Raw genomic sequence first — 24,171 nt, forward strand, 5'->3', positions numbered from 1 at the left:
CAAACCTACTAACATAGCAAAATCAACTCAACTGAATATCAAGTTGTTACTGCTCAATTCCAGGAGCCTAAAAAAAAAAAACTACATTCCCTCCAAGCCCTCTTTACACTCGAGAATATATAGACATCTGTGCAGTTACCAAGACATGGTTTAAAGCAGCAGAGGGTATCCTAGCGGTGTAAGGTTTTGGTGCCATCCACACTCATAAACTAGTAGTTGCACAGACAAGGGCTAAAGGGGGAGGTCTCTCAATATATATTAGTAACAAGCATACATCTAGCGTGCTCAAATAGGATGATGCACTGGAGTTCCTCCATGGACAGATCACCACAAACAAAATCCTGTACCTTATCCTAGCCAGCCATTGGTTACCCTCCATGTCCTATCCCAAGAGGTTCAGAATGCATATTTGGACCTACTGTAGACACTTACCATCCAACCTAACACCCTATTGATGGGACACTTTAATTACCTCTCTACAGACTGGAAATTTCACACAGCCTCAAACCTACATGTACAGAGATTCCTGGACTTCATAAATACAAACAACCATGACCAAACAGTGAATACTCCCACTAGAGGCTCCATTATACTGAACCTCATGCTTACGAATATGGGAGAATGGTGCACCCCTCCAATTTCTCATCCTCCCTGTTAAGGTCAGACCATAAAGCTGTTTCCTTTGACATCAAAATCAACCCCATAATCCCATTAAAACCAGTAACAGTAAGGAACTATTCCAAGGCAAATTACCTTTTATTAAGTGATGCACTGCCAAATTTCAGCACCCATCCAAACGCAGAGAACACAGCAGCCTATGCTGAACTGCTCTCAGAAACTCTGTACAGCCATGTCAATGGATGCATAGAGGCTGCTGTACCTACCAGTGGTAAGCCCAGGATTAGCCCTAGAAACAAACCACTCTGGTGGCATCCCAAATTAAACATGATATACAACAAAAGGAAAAACATATGGCAAAAATCAGGAAGGGTAATTCTCGTAAAGATAAAAATTCTCATTAAAGTAAATAGGCAACTAAGAGGCCTAATTAGGTCAAGCAAAGTCAGCCCTGAGGTTAAAACACCCCCACCCAGGTGAAAGATAACCACAAGACCTTGTACAGCAATGTCAGAAACCTCAAGGGCAGCACACAACAATATGCTGAACTGGGTGGTTAATGGTGACACATTGACTGAGCCTGGCGATATAACAAGCCTGTTAGTGGACAAATTCAGTTCCAGCTTTATTCCCCTCTCACCTCCCCCAACCATCCCCTCAAAAATACCCTCACACATAACCGCTCCAGCTATAACTAGATAGTATGTATTGACTGTACTCATTAAAGCCAAAAACACAGCCTTAATGAGCCCAGTAACATCATAGGATGCCTTCTGAATAGTCTAAAATATGACTTATCAGGATCCCTGGAGTCATTATTTAACTGTAGTCTTAAAACAGATTTTGTGCAACATGAATGGAAGATTGCAACAGTCATCCCCCTTCATAAGGGAGGACCTTCAACAGATTCCGGAAACTGCAGACCCATTAGTCTGAGTAGTCTTATTTGCAAAGCCATGGAAAGAATTATCATAAAAATTATCAACAAGGACATAGGAGACCTCTAAATACTGTATCCATCCCAGTTTGGCTTCACCAAAGGAAGGTCATCCGTACTAAATCTGGTGGACTTCTTCTTTGAAAAGGTCAATAAGGCAATAGATTAGGGAAAAATTTGGCTAAAGCATTTGATACAATATCCTACTCTGGCATTGTCAACAAACTTATGGAACTAGGTATAAAACTCTTTATAACACACTGGATAGCTAACTGGCTCACTGATAGGAACCAGGAGGTTAGAACTGGTGAAGCCACTTCCACAAAGAGGCCGAAAACCAGTGGGGCCCCCAAGACTCGTGCCAGGCCCACTCCTCTTAGGCATCTACTTCTTGGGTGTCAAAGTCATTGTCAAAGGTCTCTGGCTGACCAACTTCACAGATTATTGTAAACTGGGAGCAGTCATTGAATCCCCCCAAGATGAGAACACCCTTCAGGAAGGTCTAATACAGGTGCTTGGCACCAAAGCCATGGCTAAAAACTCAAATTAGTGAAATGCATTATAATACCTTTTGGGAAGTCTACCATCCTGGGTAACTAAGTAATCAATAAAACACCCTTAAATCTTGATTCACTAGTCAGGGATCTGGGAACTCATACAGACAGTAACATAGCCTTGGACCAGCATGTGTCTAAGGCAGTAAAAAAATCATTCTGTGTTGCTCAATTTATAAGTATGGGCATATAGGCTCATAGGTGTTTACTAGGCTAATGACCACAAGGACCTTTTTAAGCCAAGCCATGGATCCCAAATCTCTGACAAGTTCTGGTATCCTTGATAAGTGAAAGCAGAGGCTTGAGAAATTAAATATGTATAAGGAGGGGCCTGGGAAATGAACCATTTACAGATTGCCTGTGTCCATTAGAGACAAAGGTGCCAAGCCAGGGATTAATTTTCTGTTCCCCATCCAACTGTCCAAGTTATACTTAAATTGGGTTAGGGAGGAACTCTGCTTCATGTTATCTCGGTCCAGAGATGTCATCATAGAGTATAATGTCTCCTTCTACAAGTACCTGACCAGACACATGCAGCAATTGGAATGTCCACAAAGGTTCCTTACAAATAGAATACAGGGAGTAAACACAATGTCCTACGCTGATTGATTCAAAGCCCAGACTCCTTACTCGGTATCATACAGACTTCTGAGAGGTGATCTTTGCCAGGCATACAGGGCATCCCTGGACCATATTTTGATGAACCTTTTGCATATCTGCAAAACAAACAACATCAGAACTACTAAATAAAAAGATCTCAGTTTTGCTTGTGACATAAATAGGACATGTTGGAGAGACAGATATGTTTCTCAGAGAATTCCCATTCTCTGAAACAGGCTCTACATCCATGTGAAGCAGAGTTCCTCCCTATTCCTTTTTAAGTGTAACTTGGACCAATGGATTGGTAATCAGAAATTTACCCTTGGTCTGGCCGCTATGTCACTGATAGACAGAAGCAGTCAGTAAATTACCACCTGTTTAAATCAAATTTGTGAGGCACATTTGGGTTGCACAGCTAGGCTTATAAGGACCCTAGTGCTCTAGCCTAGTGTACACCTATGAACCTTTGAATCTATGATCCACATGGACCTTTTTCAGACCAAGCCCAGGAACATTGCCTGGATAAGGGACCTGATCAGAGTCACAAAGTTAGGCAAATGGAGGCTGAGGGATCAAAACCCTGGACTATAGTAAACAGCTTTCTTAACAGGTCATAACATTAATCCTCCATGTTAGCTGCCAGGTATTATAGCTATAATATAGGGCAGTATGATAAATTAGAGAAATCCATATTTTTAAATTTGTTGTAGGGTAACATTTGCAGTATATTGTAACATCTTAGTTCTCCTGCAAGTCATGACAAAATTGTTACTTTCTCACAGTTCCTGCACCATTTTTGCTTCAAAACTTCCTCCAGGCAGAATTTTGCATTTGACAAATTAAGTAACATCTCAGATATAATTAGTAATTGTAGTGGCTCATTTAGAAATTACATTGCATAACTTTGTATAAAAGGTATTATTTTTACCCATTTAAATGCATAATTTGGCAGAGGAGTGAATTTACACCATCCTGGTTTATTTTAGCTCATCTAACACAGAAGATTAAAGGGAAGGAGGACTGTCATAATGGTTAAGTTCTTTACCCTCACAGATACAAGGTACATGGTTTAATTCTGACATCTACTAACTAAGCTTGTAATAATGTACAGACTGATAGTCTAATATTTGCCTATGAACCAATAATAAAACAACATTTCTATATGTAATGATCAGTTAAATTTCATGTATTTTTGCCATCTCTAAGCACCAATAGATATATAACAGAGACGGATGGATCACTCCATTTATTGTACCTTTGTGTATTTGTCCATGAGGTATGACTGGTATGTGAAGTTGAAAACCACCTGTTAGTATTAGAGTTGGCTGCAAGACAATCCTTACTTTCCAAGGTCGTCCAAGGATGCTAGCTAAAGCTGTTAACTCTTCATCATACATGTTACACCTCAATAATGTACTGCACAGCCACATATTTACAAGTTTTACAAATGTGCACCCTTTTTATAAACTGGATTCCAACTTACCTTGCCAAGGAAGTCATTCTTTCCCACCATGTCCCAGTCCCATAGCTCAATCGTTGCAATCATACCCTCAGCAAAGCTAGTCTCATCCACTGGCAGTTCCAAGACTTCATCCCAGTGAGGGAAGCGGGTCTTCTTTATAATCTGTGGGAAAGATGGAACAAACATGATTTTACTGACTGCTGCAGTATCTGCAGTCATAGTGGGGTGAGGGAAACACATCGCTCTTCAACACTGCAACTCTAGAAGCTTGCACCAGTCAAAGATCAAAGACTGTTGGATCTGGAAATTGAATGTTTTCTGTTATTTCTGCTTATCTGGATAGGCACATAATACAAAACTATAACCAGTGGCAGAGATGTGAGGACTGTGCAGGCTATATTGTATAAGTCAATGTGATATTTAATACAGAGGTGGGAAGCATTAAAAAAATGTGATATGTCAAAACCATTATGTGACTGCAAACTCAGCAGAAAGTCTTTGAGTGTGGGCTTTTGTAGCTGCAGCTCTAAATATCTGTAATCATCAAAATGAAAGGTGTGTGTCGTCGTTCGGCTTTTCCCGGTTAGGGGTCGCCACAGCAGAACTCTGGTCCACTAATGATTGGCAGTAGATTTTTTTTAACATGCTGGCTAGTCTTAAAATGGCAATTCTGGTTGTTTACTTGCTCACTGAGTATGACTGGGGATAATTACACGATCATATGCATAGGTTATCAGACAAACAACTAAATAAACATTTGCCAGTGACTGTCAGTGGAAAGCTGTCAGAATAATGACTAGTAGAAAAAAGTTCAATAAAACAGAATTCCAGAGAACCACACTTACCTGATATTGGTTTCCTGAAAGCAATGTTTTAGTGGAGAAGTGCATCATGAAAAACAATGTCTTTTTTTAAATTTATACCTGGTTTACTGGGGTAATCCCACTGACAAGGGTCATTTACAGAGAGGAACATGTGATAAATACTCCAAGAAATTCAACATTAAATGATAAAGTTATTTGTGCTACAGAGATAGTAACATAACACACATTTTAAGAAATGTATAAAAGTGCTTATCTTATAAAAATTCTTACAGGTAGAGAAAGGGTACGCAGTTGATGAGCTGGTTAGCTTGACAAGATGGCTTTCAGTGCATTTTATTAGCAAGGACATACTGAGCAGGTGAGACTTTAAGGGACTGAAGCTCAAAGAGTTTCCTGTTGAAAAAATGGATGAGATCCAAAGTGAGGTGGAATGCCCCTCACTACAGGAAAACAAATTAAAGGGTAACTCTCTTTCTTGCAGATATATCTATACAATATACACTTCACTTCATGTTCTCAAATGCCATTGATATGTAATTTAGTAAAGTACAGCAGATGAAGCCTAAAACAGCACAGTATGCCATATGCAAATCAAAGTGGCGTGCAAATGCAGTTGGTGGAGTATTATATGCAATTCAGTAACTTGACAGCATGGCATTATGCAGGTCTAAGGTGTAAAGCAGTTATTGCAGTATATCAGAACATATTGTACTTCAGGACATATAATTTAAGAAAGGAATGATATTTATCCCACATAATATGATTACAGCTGCAGATACAGAACAACAGCCAAACTCTCCACTTTTGAGGCACTGGTGATCCCCAATCATACCAGAGGTTAACTCTCAGTGAACTGCCTAACTGGGAAATAGTGGGCCAATGCAAACTGTATCAGGAGCCGATGTAGTCTGTGTGTGTCATTTTTGCTGCACATAACCACACAGGACCTATACAGAAATCCTATTTCCATGCAGGACTGCGTGTTACTGGGTGTACTACCCTCTGGAAAATTGTAGAGCACATGACAGACGCAATAAGTTTGTCCCAGACATGCAATATAACAGAACACAAAATTCCCCATGACAGCAATGCAATGGCAGGTATGCATGTCAGCCTTCTGTATCATTATGAGGCTTCCCACAACCATTGCATATTACTATCCAATCTCTGTCAAGCACAGATGGTCAAAATGGAAGGCCTCCAAGTCCTCTTTTGCCAGTTTTGTAGCACTTGGTTTAGTCAGGCAGTGAAAAATTGCCTGGTGGTCAAAGACAATGATCCTTTTCTTAACTTGGCACAGTGTTTATTTGTGAAAGATGCAAGTCTCTGGGATAGAGTCCTTACCAGTGAGTCTTTTAAATGTCTTTGAGAGAGTGTACTGTGGCCAAGCTGTCCACACATCGTACATTGACTAGGCCAAGGTATTTAATACTATACCACTTGCAAATATAATAATCAAACTGATGGAGCTCCATGTTGATTCAAATGTGGTCAAGGGTGTAACTAGGCATACTCACTGTACTCAGAGGAGTCAATTTGTTTTGGACACTTTATACATGTGACAGCTCAGGATATTTAGGACTATCTAAACTAGTGTATGTTGCACATAACTAGTCAAAATATGCTTACATGATAAGAAAAGTACCTCTTAAAATATTCTTTTTGTGCTTATAAGTGCAACAGCTGAAAATAGTGTGCCCCTTTTTGAACTATATAGTGGCAACATTTTGAGAGTTGATAGGTGGGTGGTGGGGGACAGCAAAATGAGATTTGAGTACCAAATATGAATTTCTAGCTACACCCCATATGTGGTTAGGTAGATAGCCAAATGTCTTAGAACCAGGACCTATATAGTAAGAGTAGGAGGTACATCCTCAGAGATAATGATGGCAACTTGTGGAGTTCTGCAGAGATGTGTAACCAGACGAGCTCCAAACTCCACAGTCCTCGTACTAAGTCCAAAAAACACTTCACACCAGCTGGTCGGAACCAATAGCAGCTTTATTCACATGAAACACACACTGGTTTAGCACTTTCTTCCCTACTGAAGGGACTTCTTCAGTAGGGAAGAAAGTGTTAAACCAGCGTGTGTTCCATGTGAATAAAGCTGCTGTTGGTTCCGACCAGCTGGTGTGAAGTGTTTTTTGGTCTGCAGGGATGTGAGTTGGGACCAGTGCTGTTTGGAACTTGGTTCTTAGATCTTCGGTTATCAAATTGGGATAGTTGGTTAACAAAGTTCATAGATGACTACTCTAGGAGTCATCATCCTGTCTTCCTCTGACATACAGCCACACCATTAGCAGTTAATACTTGTCAGGACCTGGTGTTCTAAAAATGGGCTCAAGTTAAATGCAAAAAGTGTAACACTGTGGCTTTTAGTAATTGCACTCTAGATCCTACTCATAGCATAGATAACATACCACTTCAAAATCATTTTGCACAACTCATAGCAGAAAGTATTTCTTCCAGATGTCCTCACCTCCTTGAACTTCACATTAATTAGACCCATCACTGAGTACAATGCCCCCTTTGGGATGTACCTTACTAAGCATATCAAACAATTAGAAATACCCCCAGACGTCTGTAACTAAAAAGATCAGGGGCTAAACATATCTGAGCTACAAAGATATACTGGAGGCTTCATCCCTTTACTTGGTTTCTTATAGGCTCATTAGAGGAGACCTGTGTCCTGCTTATAGGGATATAAAGGATCCAGCAGTCCAAGAACTATTGTACCTCAAAAATCAAATGATCCAGCTAACACCAGGGCCAGTGATCTAAATCTATTCCTACAAATAAACTGAGGTAAAAAAAATGATAAATTGGTCATATATCACCTACGCTTTTCTGGAACAAACTTCTTCTCTAAGTTAAGCAGTGTGAACCACTGCTGGCATTTAAAAAGGAGCTGGACAACTTGATGGGGCCTCACAGATTCATGCTGGTATGACAGATTTGACCCTCTTTGAAATGGGAGAAAGGGTCGAAGGGGGGGGGGGTATGGCAGGGTGGAACTTGGCTTGAAGATCAGTTGCCTTGTACCTCCTATGAACCTATGATCCTACGCTGACCTTGATATAAAAAGGAAGAGATGGTTTACCTGGGAATTACCTAGGAGTACACATGGCAGATGGAATTATTTCCAATGTCCTCACCGCCAACCAGGCAGAGTACATGATGCCCACATATGGTACATGTGTGACCTTCATGATTTTCTCAGAAATGGTTGAATCATACATAGCCACACAGCAACAGCAGGTATGACAGATGGGCCATACATGTAAAGGCAGGACAACCACATTCCTCATTATCCCTCCAGCTGATAATTCTGAAAAGCCAGTACAGCTGTTGATGGTGACACCAATCTTTGACTCTCCCGATCTGTATGATGAAGACAATATTCAGGCCATAGCAGTAGTAGGACTGTTCATGTCAAGATTCTGATGTCTGAATGCTACAGTTGGTACACAGTGGTAAACTATAGAGAAGGCTACCAAGATTTTCTTTGTGTGCACTGTGCTGCACAATTTAATAACAGCAAAACACACTGTGAACTCAGAGTGGGTAGCAGCACACCCATGAAAACATCAAAGTACACAGGAGCCAGACAGGACCAGGCTGAGGAGTTGGATGGCAGTACTAATAAATATCAGGAAGGAAAAAAACACAACAGTATATGGCCAATAAATGTACTCAGACATGGATGTGTATAAAATCCTTCACATGTATTTAATAATGTATAATAATATATTTAAGAATTAGAATTAAGCTCCTTCGTCCTTCCAAACAGGACTTCTTTAGAACTCTCTCTCCCTCCTATATATATATATATATATATATATATATATATATATATATATATATATATATCTACATATGGGTCTATATTGAAAACTCGAACGTTGACTTACCCGAACACCTAAATGCCGACACGTCTTCATCGAACCGCAAAAACTTTGATTGTCCTAAAGCGCGGAATCCAAAACGTCGATTCGTCATGGTTGGCCCTTCTGTGGTATAGCTCTGTAAGGTAAGTGTGCGATAGTTACAGACCTTAGGGTTAGGGTGCGGGTTAAGGAAAGTGCATAGATGGTAATGTATGTTAGATTTAGTGTAAGGTTAGAAGTAGGGTTTTATTAAGTGTATGTGTGTGGATTATTTAGTTTGTTTGGGTATAGCTTTTTAAGGTAAGTGTGCGATAGTTATGGACCTTAGGGTTAGGGTGCGGGTTAAGTTAAGTGCATACTTGGTGGTATATGAAAGATTTAGTGTAGGGTTAGAAGTAGGGTTTAGTTTACGGTTAGAAGTAGGGTTTTGTTTAGTGTATTTATGTGGTATGTGGTTTATTTAGGTAGTATGTAGATTAGCGGCGGTGGTACAGCGGTAGCGTTGTTACCTCACAGCAAGAGGTTTTCCCATTCCATTCTCAGCTTGGCTTGGGAGTGCCTTCTGTGTGGAGTCTGTATGTCCTCCCCGTGGTTGGGTAGCGTTCGAAAGACATGCGTGCGTAGATGGGCGTGCCTTCGTTGAATGTTGGGCGTTGAGCTGGCACCTCTGCGTTTCATAAAAATCTACTGCCAATCATCAGCGGACCGGAGTTCTGCTGTGGCAACCCCTTACTGGGAAAAAGCAGAAAGACAAACATTTAGGTAGCATATAGCGGGCGGTTGGATGGGACAACTATGATATTTCGAGTTTTTGAATTTTGCGGTTTGGGGCGTTCGGTGTATTTGCGGTTCGCGGAATATGTGTCAACGTTTAGGTGTTCGGGTAAGTCAACGTTCGAGTTTTCAATATAGACCCCTATATATATATATATATATATATATATATATATATATATATCTACAAAAGTGGCTTCCTAAATGAGTCATTGGATAATTGTTAAGCAATTAATTAACTTTAAAAGAACAGTAAACTAGTAAAAACTACAATAAGATTCCGTGAGATGTTTTGACCAATGCAAAATATAAAAAGAAGTCTATGATGTAAAATATAAAAAGATGTAAAAAAATAAATTAAAAACTTGCCATTGTATATCCACTTGTTGCTCACAATTCTAGTAGTAAATCCATTAATAATAAGTTAAAACATTATATAATACTTGCCTTAAAATTCAAATAGGTTTGTATGGAAATGTATTCATTTAAACCGGGGTCATAGGAAGCTTTAAATTTAAGTTACCACTTCAATTCTTTTAAATCTAATACCCTTTCCAATCCCCTCCCCTAGGATTTGTAAAAACTCTTTCCAATATACCAAACTAGAACTTAGTGAAATTTGGACAAACATCTGAATGATTAAAAAGGGCAATGTTCTCATTTTGTCTATTTATATTTTAAACATGCTCATATAGTATACCACTGCCCTAGACTGGCAATTCCCTTTCACAAAATTAATTCTGGAGCCTAACCCATTCTGGAGGATAATACTCTCACCCTCTAAAATGTAGGAACATTGTGGGCATCTACCACATTTGTGGTACCTTGCAAACATTTTGTTCCAATTTGGCCATCACTGTCAAAGCTTTCTTTTAAGTTCCTCCCAGTTTTATATGTAAAAACAAACAAGGGCATTTTCCAGAAGCTGGAGTATATCAGGGAATCTCTTGAAAATGTTCCAGTTCCTTTTAACAATATCCTTAAATTGTTCCACCTGAGGTCCAAATTCTACTATCAACATTTTTATCGACCTCATGTTGGTCAATTGTGGTGATGTCTAATCCTAACAGAGGCTTATATTTCATTCCACATATGGAGAAAACGTAATCACAAATTTCCTTAACAATTTGGGGGGGATATCCCCCAGTTAAAATATGTTAGCCACTAAATCTAATTCTCTAGAGACATCCTGGACATGTGAAGTCATCCTAGCCACTCTGATACACTGGCCTTTAATTAGACTTTTCTTTTGGCTTAGTGGATGGCAACTGGAAAAATCTAAATAATTGTTACTGAAAGTATACTTCCTATGAATGGTGGATCTAAACCCATTATCAGCATGTATTATATACATGTCTAAATAATTTTCTCTTTGTCATAATTAAAAGTAAATTTCAAAAATGTTGAGGTATTGTTCAAATAATTTATAAACTTCCCTGTATCTTCTTCTAATCCAATCCATAAAATAAAAATATTGTGCAGAAATCGAACATGTAATTTTATAAAACAGAAAAACTGGGATTGAAAAATAGAAGTAGTTTCCCAATCTAATAAAAGTAAATTAGCATAAATGGGGGCACAAGAGGCCTCCAATAGCCACTCCTCTTGTCTGTCTATAGAATTCCCCTTCAAAGTAAATTAAATTATACTCTAAAACCATGGACATCATTTCAACAATAAGATTAATTTTATCGTTGTCTATATTAGAAAACTTAACAATACTGTTGTGAAAGTGTTCCAATCCTTCATCTCTAGAGATTGATGTAAATAAATCAATGACAAAGGCGTGCATTTTAGAACCTTTTGCAGCCACAGTAGGTCTGAAAGACATGCAGTAGTTCGATTGGACACTCTAAATTGGCTGTAGGTGAGAGTGTGTGTCTAGTGAGTGGTAAAAATTAACCCACACAGCAGGGCTAGCTACCCAGTGGTGTAAACCTTGGCTCGAGATGATTGTCACTGCTGAAGTGACACCCTGACCCCATATGCAAAATGGGAAAAGGGGTTAAGATGGATGGATATGGAGCAAATGCTGAGCCCATTGAAACAAGACTTGGAATGCATTATAGAATGTAGAGATAGGTCCCAGTAACCAAAGCAAGGCATCAGAGCTCCTCCTCATCCTATGATTATTCATTTTCTTAACTAGCTACACATCAGGACACTTTGACGGAGATTTGTGAGCTTGATCATATTTTATGGGGTTCAACCAAGCCAAGAGTCTCCTCAGAATTCCTTCCCGATCCTGGAGTACACCTGAAAAAGGTAGAGTTCAGACACATTTGGCCCAAATTAATAGCAATCTCCTTAAAAATTTTGGCAAAATGTTCAACTACCCTTCAAAGCTTTAGTTTATGACAAATGGGTGGGTTTCTTTTAATATGGCCAAGGGTAATGTGTTCCTATGCAGAAAAGAAAGTACACTTAATTAAAAAAGGGACTCATCAGTGGAGACCGTTATAAATCATTTACTGTTTTTTCTAACTATATTTTCTTTAACCAGGTACTATTCAATAATTTTTTGAAGATTTTTTTTCCAAGACTTTGTGTATCAGAGAATGTCTGTGCTTGCTGTAGACAGGACATGCAATTGCTTAAGTTTATAATGGTAACTGCTAATGATTCACAGTTGTTGTAATAATCATGTTATATAAGTTTGTATTAACCCTTTGTTACGTACCATAGCATTTTGGTATGACAATTAAAACACCTTGGTTTTACCACAATTGTGATATATAATTTTGATTAGAACAATATTACCTTGTTATATATGGGTCTTTTCCCAAGGCTAAACATGATTCTTTGAATGGCAGCAACATTTACTATTCTAGTCTGCATTGCCAGACAGATGACAATATTATGTTTATACTATAGCAAAAAATGGCTTTTTGTCTAGAGGTGTGGGAATCCTCAGCGCTCAACACCAAAGCTGCATTTCTTATGTCTTGCATAGGCTGTCATCTCATTTTTGCCTTCCTGCATGGAGTTTTGGTTTTCATCAGCTATAGGCTCTTGTAAATGTCAGCTTGTGTTGAGATAAATTTGTGATCTGTGGTTTGTTTGCAGCACACATGATAACTCCTCAGTAAATAGGTGGAAGAAATCAGCTACACTTAACTTGTTCACATGTATGCTGCAATTACATCTACATATAATAACTATATTCTTTAAGCTGATATTTCACTCATTTCTTTTTCTGACCCATACCCATACGGGACAATGGTATGGAAGAATCTCCAAACCCTTGATCATATGCAAATAAGACATAATTGTGTTTACTTGTGTGTTTATGTAGACATGGCATTGGTAATTAATGCAGCTCTTGGGGCGTACCTCTGAATCTCTCAGTACAGGAATTCTGGATAAAGTCAAAAGTAATGGAAGGACAACAGCTCAGAAATAGGGACAATGATTAAATGCTAATCTTAGAAACTCAGAAACTTGATAGAATAGTTTGTGATGAATGATAGTTTGGTAGTGAATGTGGCTTTGTAGTTGGCAGTCAACCCCTGATGTGAAGACAAAAGAGGGGGCATTACTAAGTTTGGGATATCTTAAGGCTGTCTTGCACCATTTATTAGATTTTATTAGCTGCATTTGGCATCTCCCACAATCAGGGTACAGCTATATGTTCTGGTGACTGTCCTCAGGGGAGCTTTGGCTTGGGTGCAGGAAATTGCTCCCCTTATGCTTTTTTTTTTTTTACTAAGTTTGGGCATATCTAAAGGCTGTCTTACACCATTTATTAGATTTTATTAGCTGCATTTGGCATCCCCCACAATCAGGGCACAGCTATATGTTCTGGTGACTGTCCTCAGGGCAGCTTTGGCTTGGATGCTGGAGATTGCTCCCCTTATGCTTTTTTATTTTTTTTACACTCTTGCATTTCAGGAGAAATTGTTTGAGGATAAACTCTGCTGCCATTCATCAAACTTTTCAATACAGAATATTTAGTATTTACTAATCAATGCTAAGTATTCAGGATTTCATGCATTAATCTGATGTAAGGCTTAATGGTTAAGCCATACATCAGATTAATGCATGAAATTCTGAATACTTAGCATTTAACAAATTATTTTAATTATCAGGGTCTCTTCTTTTCTTTTTCAAATCAGAAGAGTTGATGATGGCTTCATCTATTTATAACGAATTTCAGACTACAGTGAATAAGTGGCTTGTTCTGGTGATGCTAGGGGACCCCTAGCCAGCTTTTACCCCCACTGGTCAAATGACTAAAGGATGAAAAATTTGTTGGGTAGTTCACGGAGAAATTATTTTGCCCCTAGCCTTGCTTATAGCACCTTTAAATAATTTCACTTCTGGTTCATTTGCTGATAACCCATTATGATGGGGGTAATGATTTCATTTCATTTGCACTACTTGCACTCAGGCCCCTTTTGTGAGCCTTGACATAACTCTGTACATTGTGTCTTCTCTATTTTGTTATACTCATGTTTTCAGTTTGGGTGGGTTTTGGGGAAGGGTTGAACCACACATACTTATAATCCCATACATAAATACATACATACTGTACATATGTAAAATTATATTTGCTCGAATAGTTCGCTCAGCTTGTATCAGGACAGTTTAATAATGTATGTGTACTATCTAGAAACATGAACAGAGAATAAGACTAGAGTGAAAGATAAAACTCAAAGGCTTCCTAACATATACGATGGTATAGGTGTGGCTTATGTGGAAGACATATATGGCATTAATCAGGATTCCTGAGGCTATGCCCCTTTTGGTACATTTCATTGGTTTTCAAGTCTAATGGAAGTATGGTCACATTACCAAATATCCAATGTGGCTGTTGTCAAAAATAATCAAGAGCTGGTGAGGTTTGTAATACCATGTTTGTAACTTAGTTCTTAACTTCTTAGTTACCTTGACAGCTTCTTGCTGTGGAAACAGTTTGAGCACTGCAGAGTGAATTATCTTACTTAAAGAAAGCTTGTTAATCATTTGTGAACTGAAGTGGTGGAGCTAGGAACTAAACCTTCTATTTAAGGGGTAAAATAAAAACATTTCCGAGCCTTACTAGAAAAGCTCACCAGACTCTGCTACACTTTGCTGTGAAAGAAAGATTAGTTTGCTTTTAATTTGTTGTATTTTGTATTACTTTATTGCCTTTTGAATACTGTGATTTGTTTTCTTTACCTTGTGTTTTATTTGTATTCTGCTTTTAACTGCATTTTAAAACTTCAAAATAGACCACAGCTCTGGCTCTTGTGAGTCAGGCAGAAATTAGAACTGATCAATTAAGGACTCGTAAATAAGATAGAAGAGGTCACTTAAGGTTAATCATTTGTGAACTGAGGAGGTGGAGCTAGGAACTAGACCTTCTATTTAAGGGGTAAAATAAAAACATTTCCGAGCCTTACTAGAAAAGCTCACCAGACTCTGCTACACTTTGCTGTGAAAGAAAGATTAGTTTGCTTTTAATTTGTTGTATTTTGTATTACTTTATTGCCTTTTGAATACTGTGATTTGTTTTCTTTACCTTGTGTTTTATTTGTATTCTGCTTTTAACTGCATTTTAAAACTTCAAAATAGACCACAGCTCTGGCTCTTGTGAGTCAGGCAGAAATTAGAACTGATCAATTAAGGACTCGTAAATAAGATAGAAGAGGTCACTTAAAGTTAATCATTTGTGAACTGAGGAGGTGGAGCTAGGAACTAGACCTTCTATTTAAGGGGTAAAATAAAACATTTCAGAGCTTTACTAGAAAAGCTCACCAGACTCTGCTACACTTTGCTGTGAAGGAAAGGTTAGTCTGCTTTTTATTTGTTGTATTTTGTATTACTTTATTGCCTTTTATATTTGGAATACTGTGATTTGTTTTCTTTACCTTTTGTTTTACTTGAATTCTGCTTTCAACTGCATATTAAAACTTCAAAAGAGACCACAGTTCTGTTACTTGTGAGTCAGACAGAAATTAGAACTGATCAATTAAGGACTCATACATAAGATAGAAGAGGCCACTTAAGGTTACTCTTTTGTGAACTGAGGATGTGGAGCTAGGAAATTCAGAGCTGTACTAGAAAAGCTCACCAGACTGCTACACTTTGCTGTGAAGGAAAGGTTAGTTCACTTTTTATTTGTTGTATTTTGTACTACTTCATTGCCTTTTTATATTTTGAATACTGCGATTTGTTTTCTTTACCTTGTGTTTTTACTTGTATTCTGCTTTTAACTGCATATTAAAATCAAAAGAGACCGCAGCTCTGTCACTTGTGAGTCAGGCAGAAATTAGAACTGATCAATTAAGGACTCATACATAAGATAGAAGAGGTCACTTAAGGTTAATCATTTGTGTACTGAGGAGGTGGAGCTAGGAACTAAACCTTCTATTTAAGGGGTAAAATAAAACATTTCAGATCTTTACTAGAAAAGCTCACCAGACTCTGATACACTTTGCTGTGAAGGAAAAGGTTAGTTTGCTTTTTATTTGTTGTATTTTGTATACCTTTATTGCCTTTTTATATTTTGAATACTGTGATTTGTTTTATTTAGCTTGGTTTTTACTTGTATTCTGCTTTTAACTGCATATTAAAACTTCAAAAGAGACCACAGCTCTGTCTCTTGTAAGTCCGGCAGAAATTAGAACTGATCAATTAAGGACTCATACATAAGATAGAAGAGGTCACTTAAGGTTAATCATTTGTGAACTGAGTGAGTGTAGCTAGGAACTAAACCTTCTATTTAAGTGGTAAAATAAAACATTTCAGAGCTTTACTAGAAAAGCTCACCAGACTCTGCTACACTTTGCTGTAAAGGAAAGGTTAGTTTGCTTTTTATTTGTAGTATTTTGTATTACTTTATTGCCTTTTTATATTTTGAATACTGTGATTTGTTTTCTTTACCTTGTGTTTTACTTCTATTCTGCTTTTAACTGCATATTAAATCTTCAAAAGAGACCACAGCTCTGTCTCTTGTGAGTCAGGCAGAAATTTTTTCATACCCACCCACCCGCTTACTGTTATGTTCGTAAATACCACTGTCTTTCTAGTTGCCTGTCTCTTATGTTAATTTGACCATATATCTCATTTCCTCTCTGTTTCACTGGCTTGTGTGAATAAGCACAAAATTATCATTTTGTGAAATCACTCCCCTTCAACTATTTAAATTTATTGGCCATCCTACTGTATTTTATTGTAGCAGAATACAAAAGTGACCACCCTCTTTCAATATATCTTGCTGTTTTAAAAATAGTGACTCTCCACTAAAACTTAATTTTTTAGACAAGTAAAACTTAAGTTACCTACTTTCACATCTAACTTATCTAGTGCACACTGCAGTGTTTAGGATAAACCATTTTTTTCATTTTACCTTTAAGCATCCCTGTGACTAGCACTTGCTCTAATACCCGCTGGAAAGCACTAGGAAGAATTAAACTGATACATGTACTCAACTCTCCTTGTTAATGAGAAGAAATTAATCATAGGCCCTAAACAGCCTATAATTGCAAAGTACCTTGCTAAGGCTAGGGAAAACAGCTCCTGTACTTTACAAAAAAAGCACCAAACAAGGCATGTCCAAGGGTCAGCTTCCGGTGATTTCTCCTGTCCACCTGGTAAATCTGGGCATACTGGGGCAATGCAGCAATTGCGTCATGTACACAGACAACCCTCTCCTCCTACGACCCAACACTACAACCTGTGAGAGATGCACTTACATAACCAAACTGGAAGCAAAGCTCTCTCCTCCCAAGACTGTGCTAGACAGTCAAGAGGAGAAGGTTAACACCTGCACTATACCTCAAGGAACACATAGCCCTTCTAAACCCACACCACCAACACCCACACATAGCAACATTAAATCCACATATGCATAGGCCCTTAACTGTAACCTGCCCAAGCAACAAGGACCTCCAAAGATGAAATGCAAACACCAATCACATCCAAAGTGTCACATAGCTCACAACACCAGTGTGCCACCCAGCAACAGCCCCTAAGGCAAGACAATGAACCTGACACTTTAGTCATAGGTAACACTATAGTCAGGCACACTGATGTCCCACTCACCAGGCCGAACAAGGAGAAAATTACAGTCAGCTGCCTGTCAGGTGCCAGGATCCACCACATAACGCATGCACTCAAGTCACTCCACAACAAGTTCAAATATGACTCTGTCATTGTCCATGTTGGAGTGAATGACTTGAGACGCACCTCCCTGGACTACATGAAAAGAGACACGGAAGAGCTCTCGGATTATGTGGCCCAGGTAGGTATGACCCTAGCCCTGAGTAGCATCCTGCCTTCACCCAGAATGATACCACAATATAAGTACAAAATGATTAACTTCAACAATTGGCTAAGCTTCTGGTGTCATTGAAAGGGCATCCAGTATCTGTCTACCTGGGACAACATGATCGACAGACCAGGATGCTTTGCCAGAGATGGTCGGCACCTGTCGCCCCTTGGATTCAGGTTACTGGCTAAGGCTTTTGCCACCCCTATAGTGCCTTTTTTAGGCAAAGTTCAAAGGACAAAACCACCACCATAACAGGCACAAGCATACAAATTCTGAAGGTAATGCTACTCAATGCTAGAAGTCTAAACCTCAAAATGCACTCTCTCGAGGCACTCCTAAAAATGGAGAACATTGATATCTGTACAGTACTGAGACCTGGTTCAAGGCTCCAGGGAGCATCCCTGCAATACCAGGCTACAACTCTTACCACACTTTTCGGCCACCAAACCAGGACCAAAACACTAAAGGTGGAGGAGTGTCCATATTCACCAAGGTTATTCACACCACCAGGGTAGTTGCCCAACACAATGCATCTGAAATTCTCCAGGTGCAACTAACACTAGGGAAGACTGCAATCCAAATTGTAGCTTGCTACAGATCCCCCACCATGCCCCAAGATTCTCACTACACCTTTCTAAACATTTTGGAAAATATTAAGATACAACCAAACACCCTAATACTGGGTGATTTCAACTACTCTGCCATTAACTGGGAAAACTACTCATGTACCATCACCTTTGCCCAACGTTTTTTGGAATTCATAAATTCCAATGTCCTGGATCAACTAATCCATAGTCCCACCAGGGGCTCCAATATCCTAGACCTGGTCATTACCAACATGGGAAATCGATGCTCCATACCTATGGTCACCCCCTCGTTGGTCAGGACTGACCATAAGCTGATCACCCTTAACATCCACATCCCATCCCCCACTAAGGAAACCTCCATAAAAAACTTCTCCAAAGCCAACTTCATGCTACTTAAGTCAGAAGTGACAGACTTCATGACACCCATGCAGACGGGAACTGAAAGTTCGACTGCTGAAGCCTACACTAAGGCACTTTATGAGCACATCCACTCATGCATGAATCATGCCATCCCAAATAGAACCAAGATGCTCTACTCAAAAAAAGGAAGCCAATGTTGTGGTCCCCTGCCATAAACACACTTTACAAGAAAAGGAAGAAACTGTTGCAGAAAAGAAGAAAATCCCAGGATGCAAAAAACTCCCTTACCAGTCTCAGTAAGAAGCTGAGATCCCCCATAAAATCCTCTAAAGCTAGTTATGAAAATAAAATTGCCAAAGATTCCAAAGACAACCACAAGGCATTCTATAACTATGTCAACAATCTAAATGGCAATGCTCAGATCTGCTCTGAGCTACAACAGAATGGCATCAAATATACTGATTCCAAGGATATTGCCAATATCCTGGCAGATCAATTCAGTGCCAACTTCACCTGCCTCTCCCCCCCTAAACGGCCCATCTCAATACCGGACGATTGCCAAATTCCAGTAATAACAGCCACACAGGTAAAAAAATGCACTCTCCAAAGCTAAGAATACAGCATCCATGGGACCAGATAACATCCTGGGCTGTGTATTACATGAACTACAAAATGAACTGGCATCTCACCTAAGTGTCATGTTTTATCATAGCCTCACCTCAGGCTTCATGCCCACTGAGTGGCACACAGCTACAGTTATCCCACTCCACAAGGGGGATCCCCCTTGGATCCCAAGAACTACCGCCCCATCAGTCTGATGAGTCTGATCTGCAAGGCCACGGAATGTATTATCATGGAACTAAACAAAGACATTGACAACCTTCAAACACTGGACCCCACCCAGTTTGGGTTCGTGAAGGACCGATCTTGTCTCCTGAAACTGATTGACTTCTTCGAATCAGTCTCCAGAGCCGTGGATGAGGGTAAGGTGATCCACACAGCCTATCTGGACCTCGCCAAGGCCTTTGACATCATCCCCCACTCTGAAATCATAGATAGACTTACTAAGCTGGGCATTAATCCCTACATCACTCGATGGGTTGCCAACTGGCTTACTGACTGAACCCACACTGTAAAATTAGCTGACTCCAAATCCAGCTCCAGACAAGTGGAGTACCTCAGGGTTCAGTCCTGGGACCGCTCTTGTTTGGCATCTACTTCTCTGAAGTACAGGCCAACACTAAGGGACTCTGGCTAACAAAGTTTGCAGATGATTGCAAACTGGGAGCCATTATTGTATCCCCAAATGATGTGGATACTCTAAAAAAGGGCCTTACAGAAACAGATGCTTGGTGCCAGAGCCATGGGTTCAAGCTCAGTGCCAAGAAATGCACAGTTATCCCCTTTGGGAAAAAACATGTACCCGTGAATTACCACATAGGTGGCAGTACACTAAACACCGAAAGTGTGCTAAGAGACTTAGGGACACAGGTGGACAGTGGTCTCAGCTTTGATAACCACATCGCCACAACAGTCAGGAAACCCTTCTATGCGGCACACCTCATCACTAAGGGCTTTTCATCCAGAAAAATGTAGGTCATTGTCCCACTGTACTCATCCCTCATTAGACCCATTATAGAATACAACTCCCCATTTGGTATGTACCTCTCAAGACATCTGCAACAACTGGAAAGGCCACAGAAATACCTCACTAAAAGAATCACAGGCTTAAAGCAGATGCCCTACGCAGACCACCTTAAAAAACTCCAGCTATACTCTGTCACATATCATGTACTCAGAGGAGATCTCTGCTTAACATACAAGGCCATGTCAAACCCAGAGCTGTTGGACATGCTACACTTAAAGACATCCCAATCCCTCAGAGCCACATGCTCCAGGGATCTAAACCTTGTCATCACAATAAACAAAACATGCTGGAGGGATAGGTTCCTGACCCAGAGACTCCCCAGACTCTGGAATAGACTGCCCATACATGTCATGCAGAGTGCCTCCTTGGCCCTCTTCAAAAGGAACCTTGACGATTGGATGGGAGAAGGGAAATTCACCCCGGGGATCATGTCAGTCATCCTGCTAGACAAGGGTCCAGGGAAGTAAATAGTGTAGGAAGACATAGCCAGGGAATTGCTATGGCTAGGCTTATATAGGCCCTAGGGCTGATAGCCTAGTACCAACCTATGGATAACTGTAATTGCTAATCTTCCATCTTAGCTGGAGACCAAAACACTGTTCTTTGCCTCCAGTTTAAATGTAAGGGGTTTCAACTCCAGATGCAACATGGATGTAGAAGCTATGCTAGACTTTATATCACGTGTGATGCAGCTGATTCTTAGAAGAGGCACATGAAGTGCAAACAATTCACTTATAAATCCACAGAGTCCCCCTCTGAGCCCCTAATTGATTATTTCCTACCCTTGGTACAACTCTTTCCCAAAGTAAAACTTATCTTCATCTACCCAGTTATCTCTTAGATCACACTGCCATGTAGATGAAGCTGATTACTGTCATCGGCTGACAGGGATGCCTTGTGGAGAATCTGTCCAGCTTTATTGATTTCTGAAGGTTTATCTACTGGTCTTAAAAAAGGAGCCTTTCTCTGGCCCTGCTGACAATTAGGGCTGACCCCAAAACTCAAACTTCAAAGTGGGCAGTAATGAAGGTACTAATAACTGTGCAGAGACAACTCTTCCATATCTTCCCTAATGTTTGTAAACTCTGTGCACATGTTGTTTAAATGCTTACTGTATTTCTGGCATCTTCTTTGTGCTCATTTTATCGTGCTACCCCTGAATTGTTTGACAGGTTTTACTGTACTCTATGGCTTGCATTAGGTAGGGGGTGGTGTGATTTTTCTTCTTTTTCTACTATTGTATTCATTGCCTACCTAGTGTAAAAAGTACATTTTGCAGACTAGTATTAGGGAATGAATCACTGCATAACTATTATTTAATACATCCATGTTAGTGACAATGTATCAACCTGTTTCTACTTATTCATTATGTCCTGTAAGCTCATGATAATATCATTGTCCAAGTCTGATTTTAATATGAAAGTGGATTAAAAAAATATTAGCTGGAAAAATAAATCTGCTCTTAAAAGCCACCAGTTCTCACAGCAAACAATGAATAGGCAATACAAGTAACAGCAGTATAAAACTATGCAGAGCAACCGCTATTAAATGTAAAATAAAACCACATTTGCAAACACCATATAAAATGTAATTAGTTTTACTAGTTAAAGCAATAATTAGGAATATTCCAAACTGAGTATAGGGATGATATAAAACAGATGTTCATCCTTATGAACCCACACATCTTTATCTCATAAAATAGTAATTAAAACAACTAAATTGTATATCAACATCCTTTCTTTCTGTGTAACAGCTATAGAGATCAGTAATGTGTTGGTACTACAGACATAAAAATGAGTGACAGAGAAAGATGAGGAAGCTTCTAGCTGACTCATACAGAAAGTTAGGATTCCAAAAGCCCAATAAGGAGATGGAAAATCCTTGACCTAATGACCTAGTGCAAAGCATAGGTGCAGAAATGTGAAACACTGATGGGTAGAAATCATATTTTTAGTATTCAAAATTACACGGCTCACACTTCCTACAGGTAGTAAAGGTAAAGGCAAATATGGCTACAAGAGAATGGGTGGGCAGCATTTAAGGCAAAAGACAGGGCATACAAGAGTTTAAAAGAGGGAGTGGATAGGTGGAAGGGTCACAGTACAATGAAACTAGCAGAAGGAAAACAAAAGTGCAAGTTTAAAATTAAGTTAGTGAATGGATCAGAACGTGAGATATTGGCTGAGTTAATTACCATTTCTAGAGGTAAGGATTTACTTAGCAGTTCTATTAATCACTTGACTATGTAAAGCACTTACTACAGATATTTCCGGGGGGGAAGAGGATAGAGCTAATTATCATATGCATAAGCATAGCTGGCTGAACCAGCTCCCTGTGTCAGTACTATAAACCAACACCAGATGCCACTCAGCTGAAGTGAAGACCAAAAATTAAAAAAAAAACAAAAAAAAAGCACTTTACTGCATTAAGCCATTTGATACATTGAAATGATGATTGGCTTATTACAGTTAGGTATATGACCCCCAAGCTCTTCCATTGAAAAGAAAAAAAAAAAAAAAAAGGATGTTTGTATGTTCGTTCTACTGACATACAAGCCAGGTAGCCAGATGTGCAACATGCTCTCCCTCCCTCCCTTTTTCCCAGCCATTCAGGTCCTGTCCCCAACCCTCCTGTGATGATGTGAGGTAATGTCAGCTATGTCAGAGATGCAATGTCTAGACCAGGATCCCTGCTCTTATTGTTCTTAGTGGTGAACTAATTACTACCCTGGGATGCCAGAGAATGGCTGGTTAGTCTCTGCAGGAAAGATGAAAGTATTGGAATTGTTCTGCAGTCTCCAGATCCTGGAATAAGTCTTAGCAGCGTTCTGGGTGTGTATTGGCACACATATGTGCTAGATCCTGGCTCAATTTCTAGTGTGGGAACCACAGAATCAGGTAACCAGATGTGAAGTCATTCTGTAGCCAGCACTCAAATGGTATTTAGATGCTAGTGAGAGATGTGACAGAGGACACTCAGTTAGGAAAATAGTGAGATTAGCTAAAAGTATTTTTTTTTTCTGTATCCGTCTGAGTCTTTTCATCTGTGTTATTTTTTATATTTCCTGTGAATTGAAACTCTGGTGTTTATTGTGAATAAATATTCAGTATTGTTTAATTTATTTATTATTAAATATATCTAAACCTTTCATTGTGGCTGGTCTTTTAGAAAACAGTTTAACCTTTGAGAGCAATTGCATTTATTTGGTGGCACTGTGGCTTCATGCTCCTGAAAGGCTTGCTGATTAGTTAACACTACCATTTGTATAAATATTAATTTTACTAAGAGTGATTGGCTACCCTGGTAAGAGACTTAAATTAGCTGGCTGGTAGCAGTGAATCTAACTTATAGCCTGGTGGAGGTGGTATAGCGGGAAAATCTGTGTCAGCCTTTCCCAGGTGTGTGTGTGTGTGTGTGTGTGTGTGCGTGTGTGTGTGTGTGTGTGTGTGTGTGTGTGTGTGGAAATCAAATCTCAAAGAGTGTGTGTTTGTCAGCTACTTGGATCAGGGACACAGAGCACTGATTTCTGCAATGAGAAAGGTAGTGTCTTATTTGGGGCCTGGAGAGGAATACCAAGACCCCAAGACTGGAGTGTGCTCACTGTGTGCTCTTAAGGAAAATTGTGCTTGGTGCAGACAGATGCATCTGAAAATACTGTGTGTA

General features: G+C 39.4%; 1 protein-coding gene across 1 annotated transcript in view; it reads right to left on the reverse strand.

The window, feature by feature from the left end:
- The window catches only part of RASAL1 (RAS protein activator like 1), a 1,855,221-nt gene that overhangs the window by 829,515 nt on the left and 1,001,535 nt on the right, over positions 1-24,171 (reverse strand). The window contains exon 7 of the mRNA XM_044068436.1: positions 4,193-4,333. Coding sequence (XP_043924371.1) covers positions 4,193-4,333 — 141 coding nt within the window. The remainder of the gene's footprint in view (positions 1-4,192; positions 4,334-24,171) is intronic.

The sequence above is a fragment of the Protopterus annectens genome, chromosome 4.part0 (genome assembly GCF_019279795.1).
Source record: "Protopterus annectens isolate FY-2018-M chromosome 4.part0, PAN1.0, whole genome shotgun sequence".
Lineage (NCBI taxonomy): Eukaryota > Metazoa > Chordata > Ceratodontiformes > Protopteridae > Protopterus > Protopterus annectens.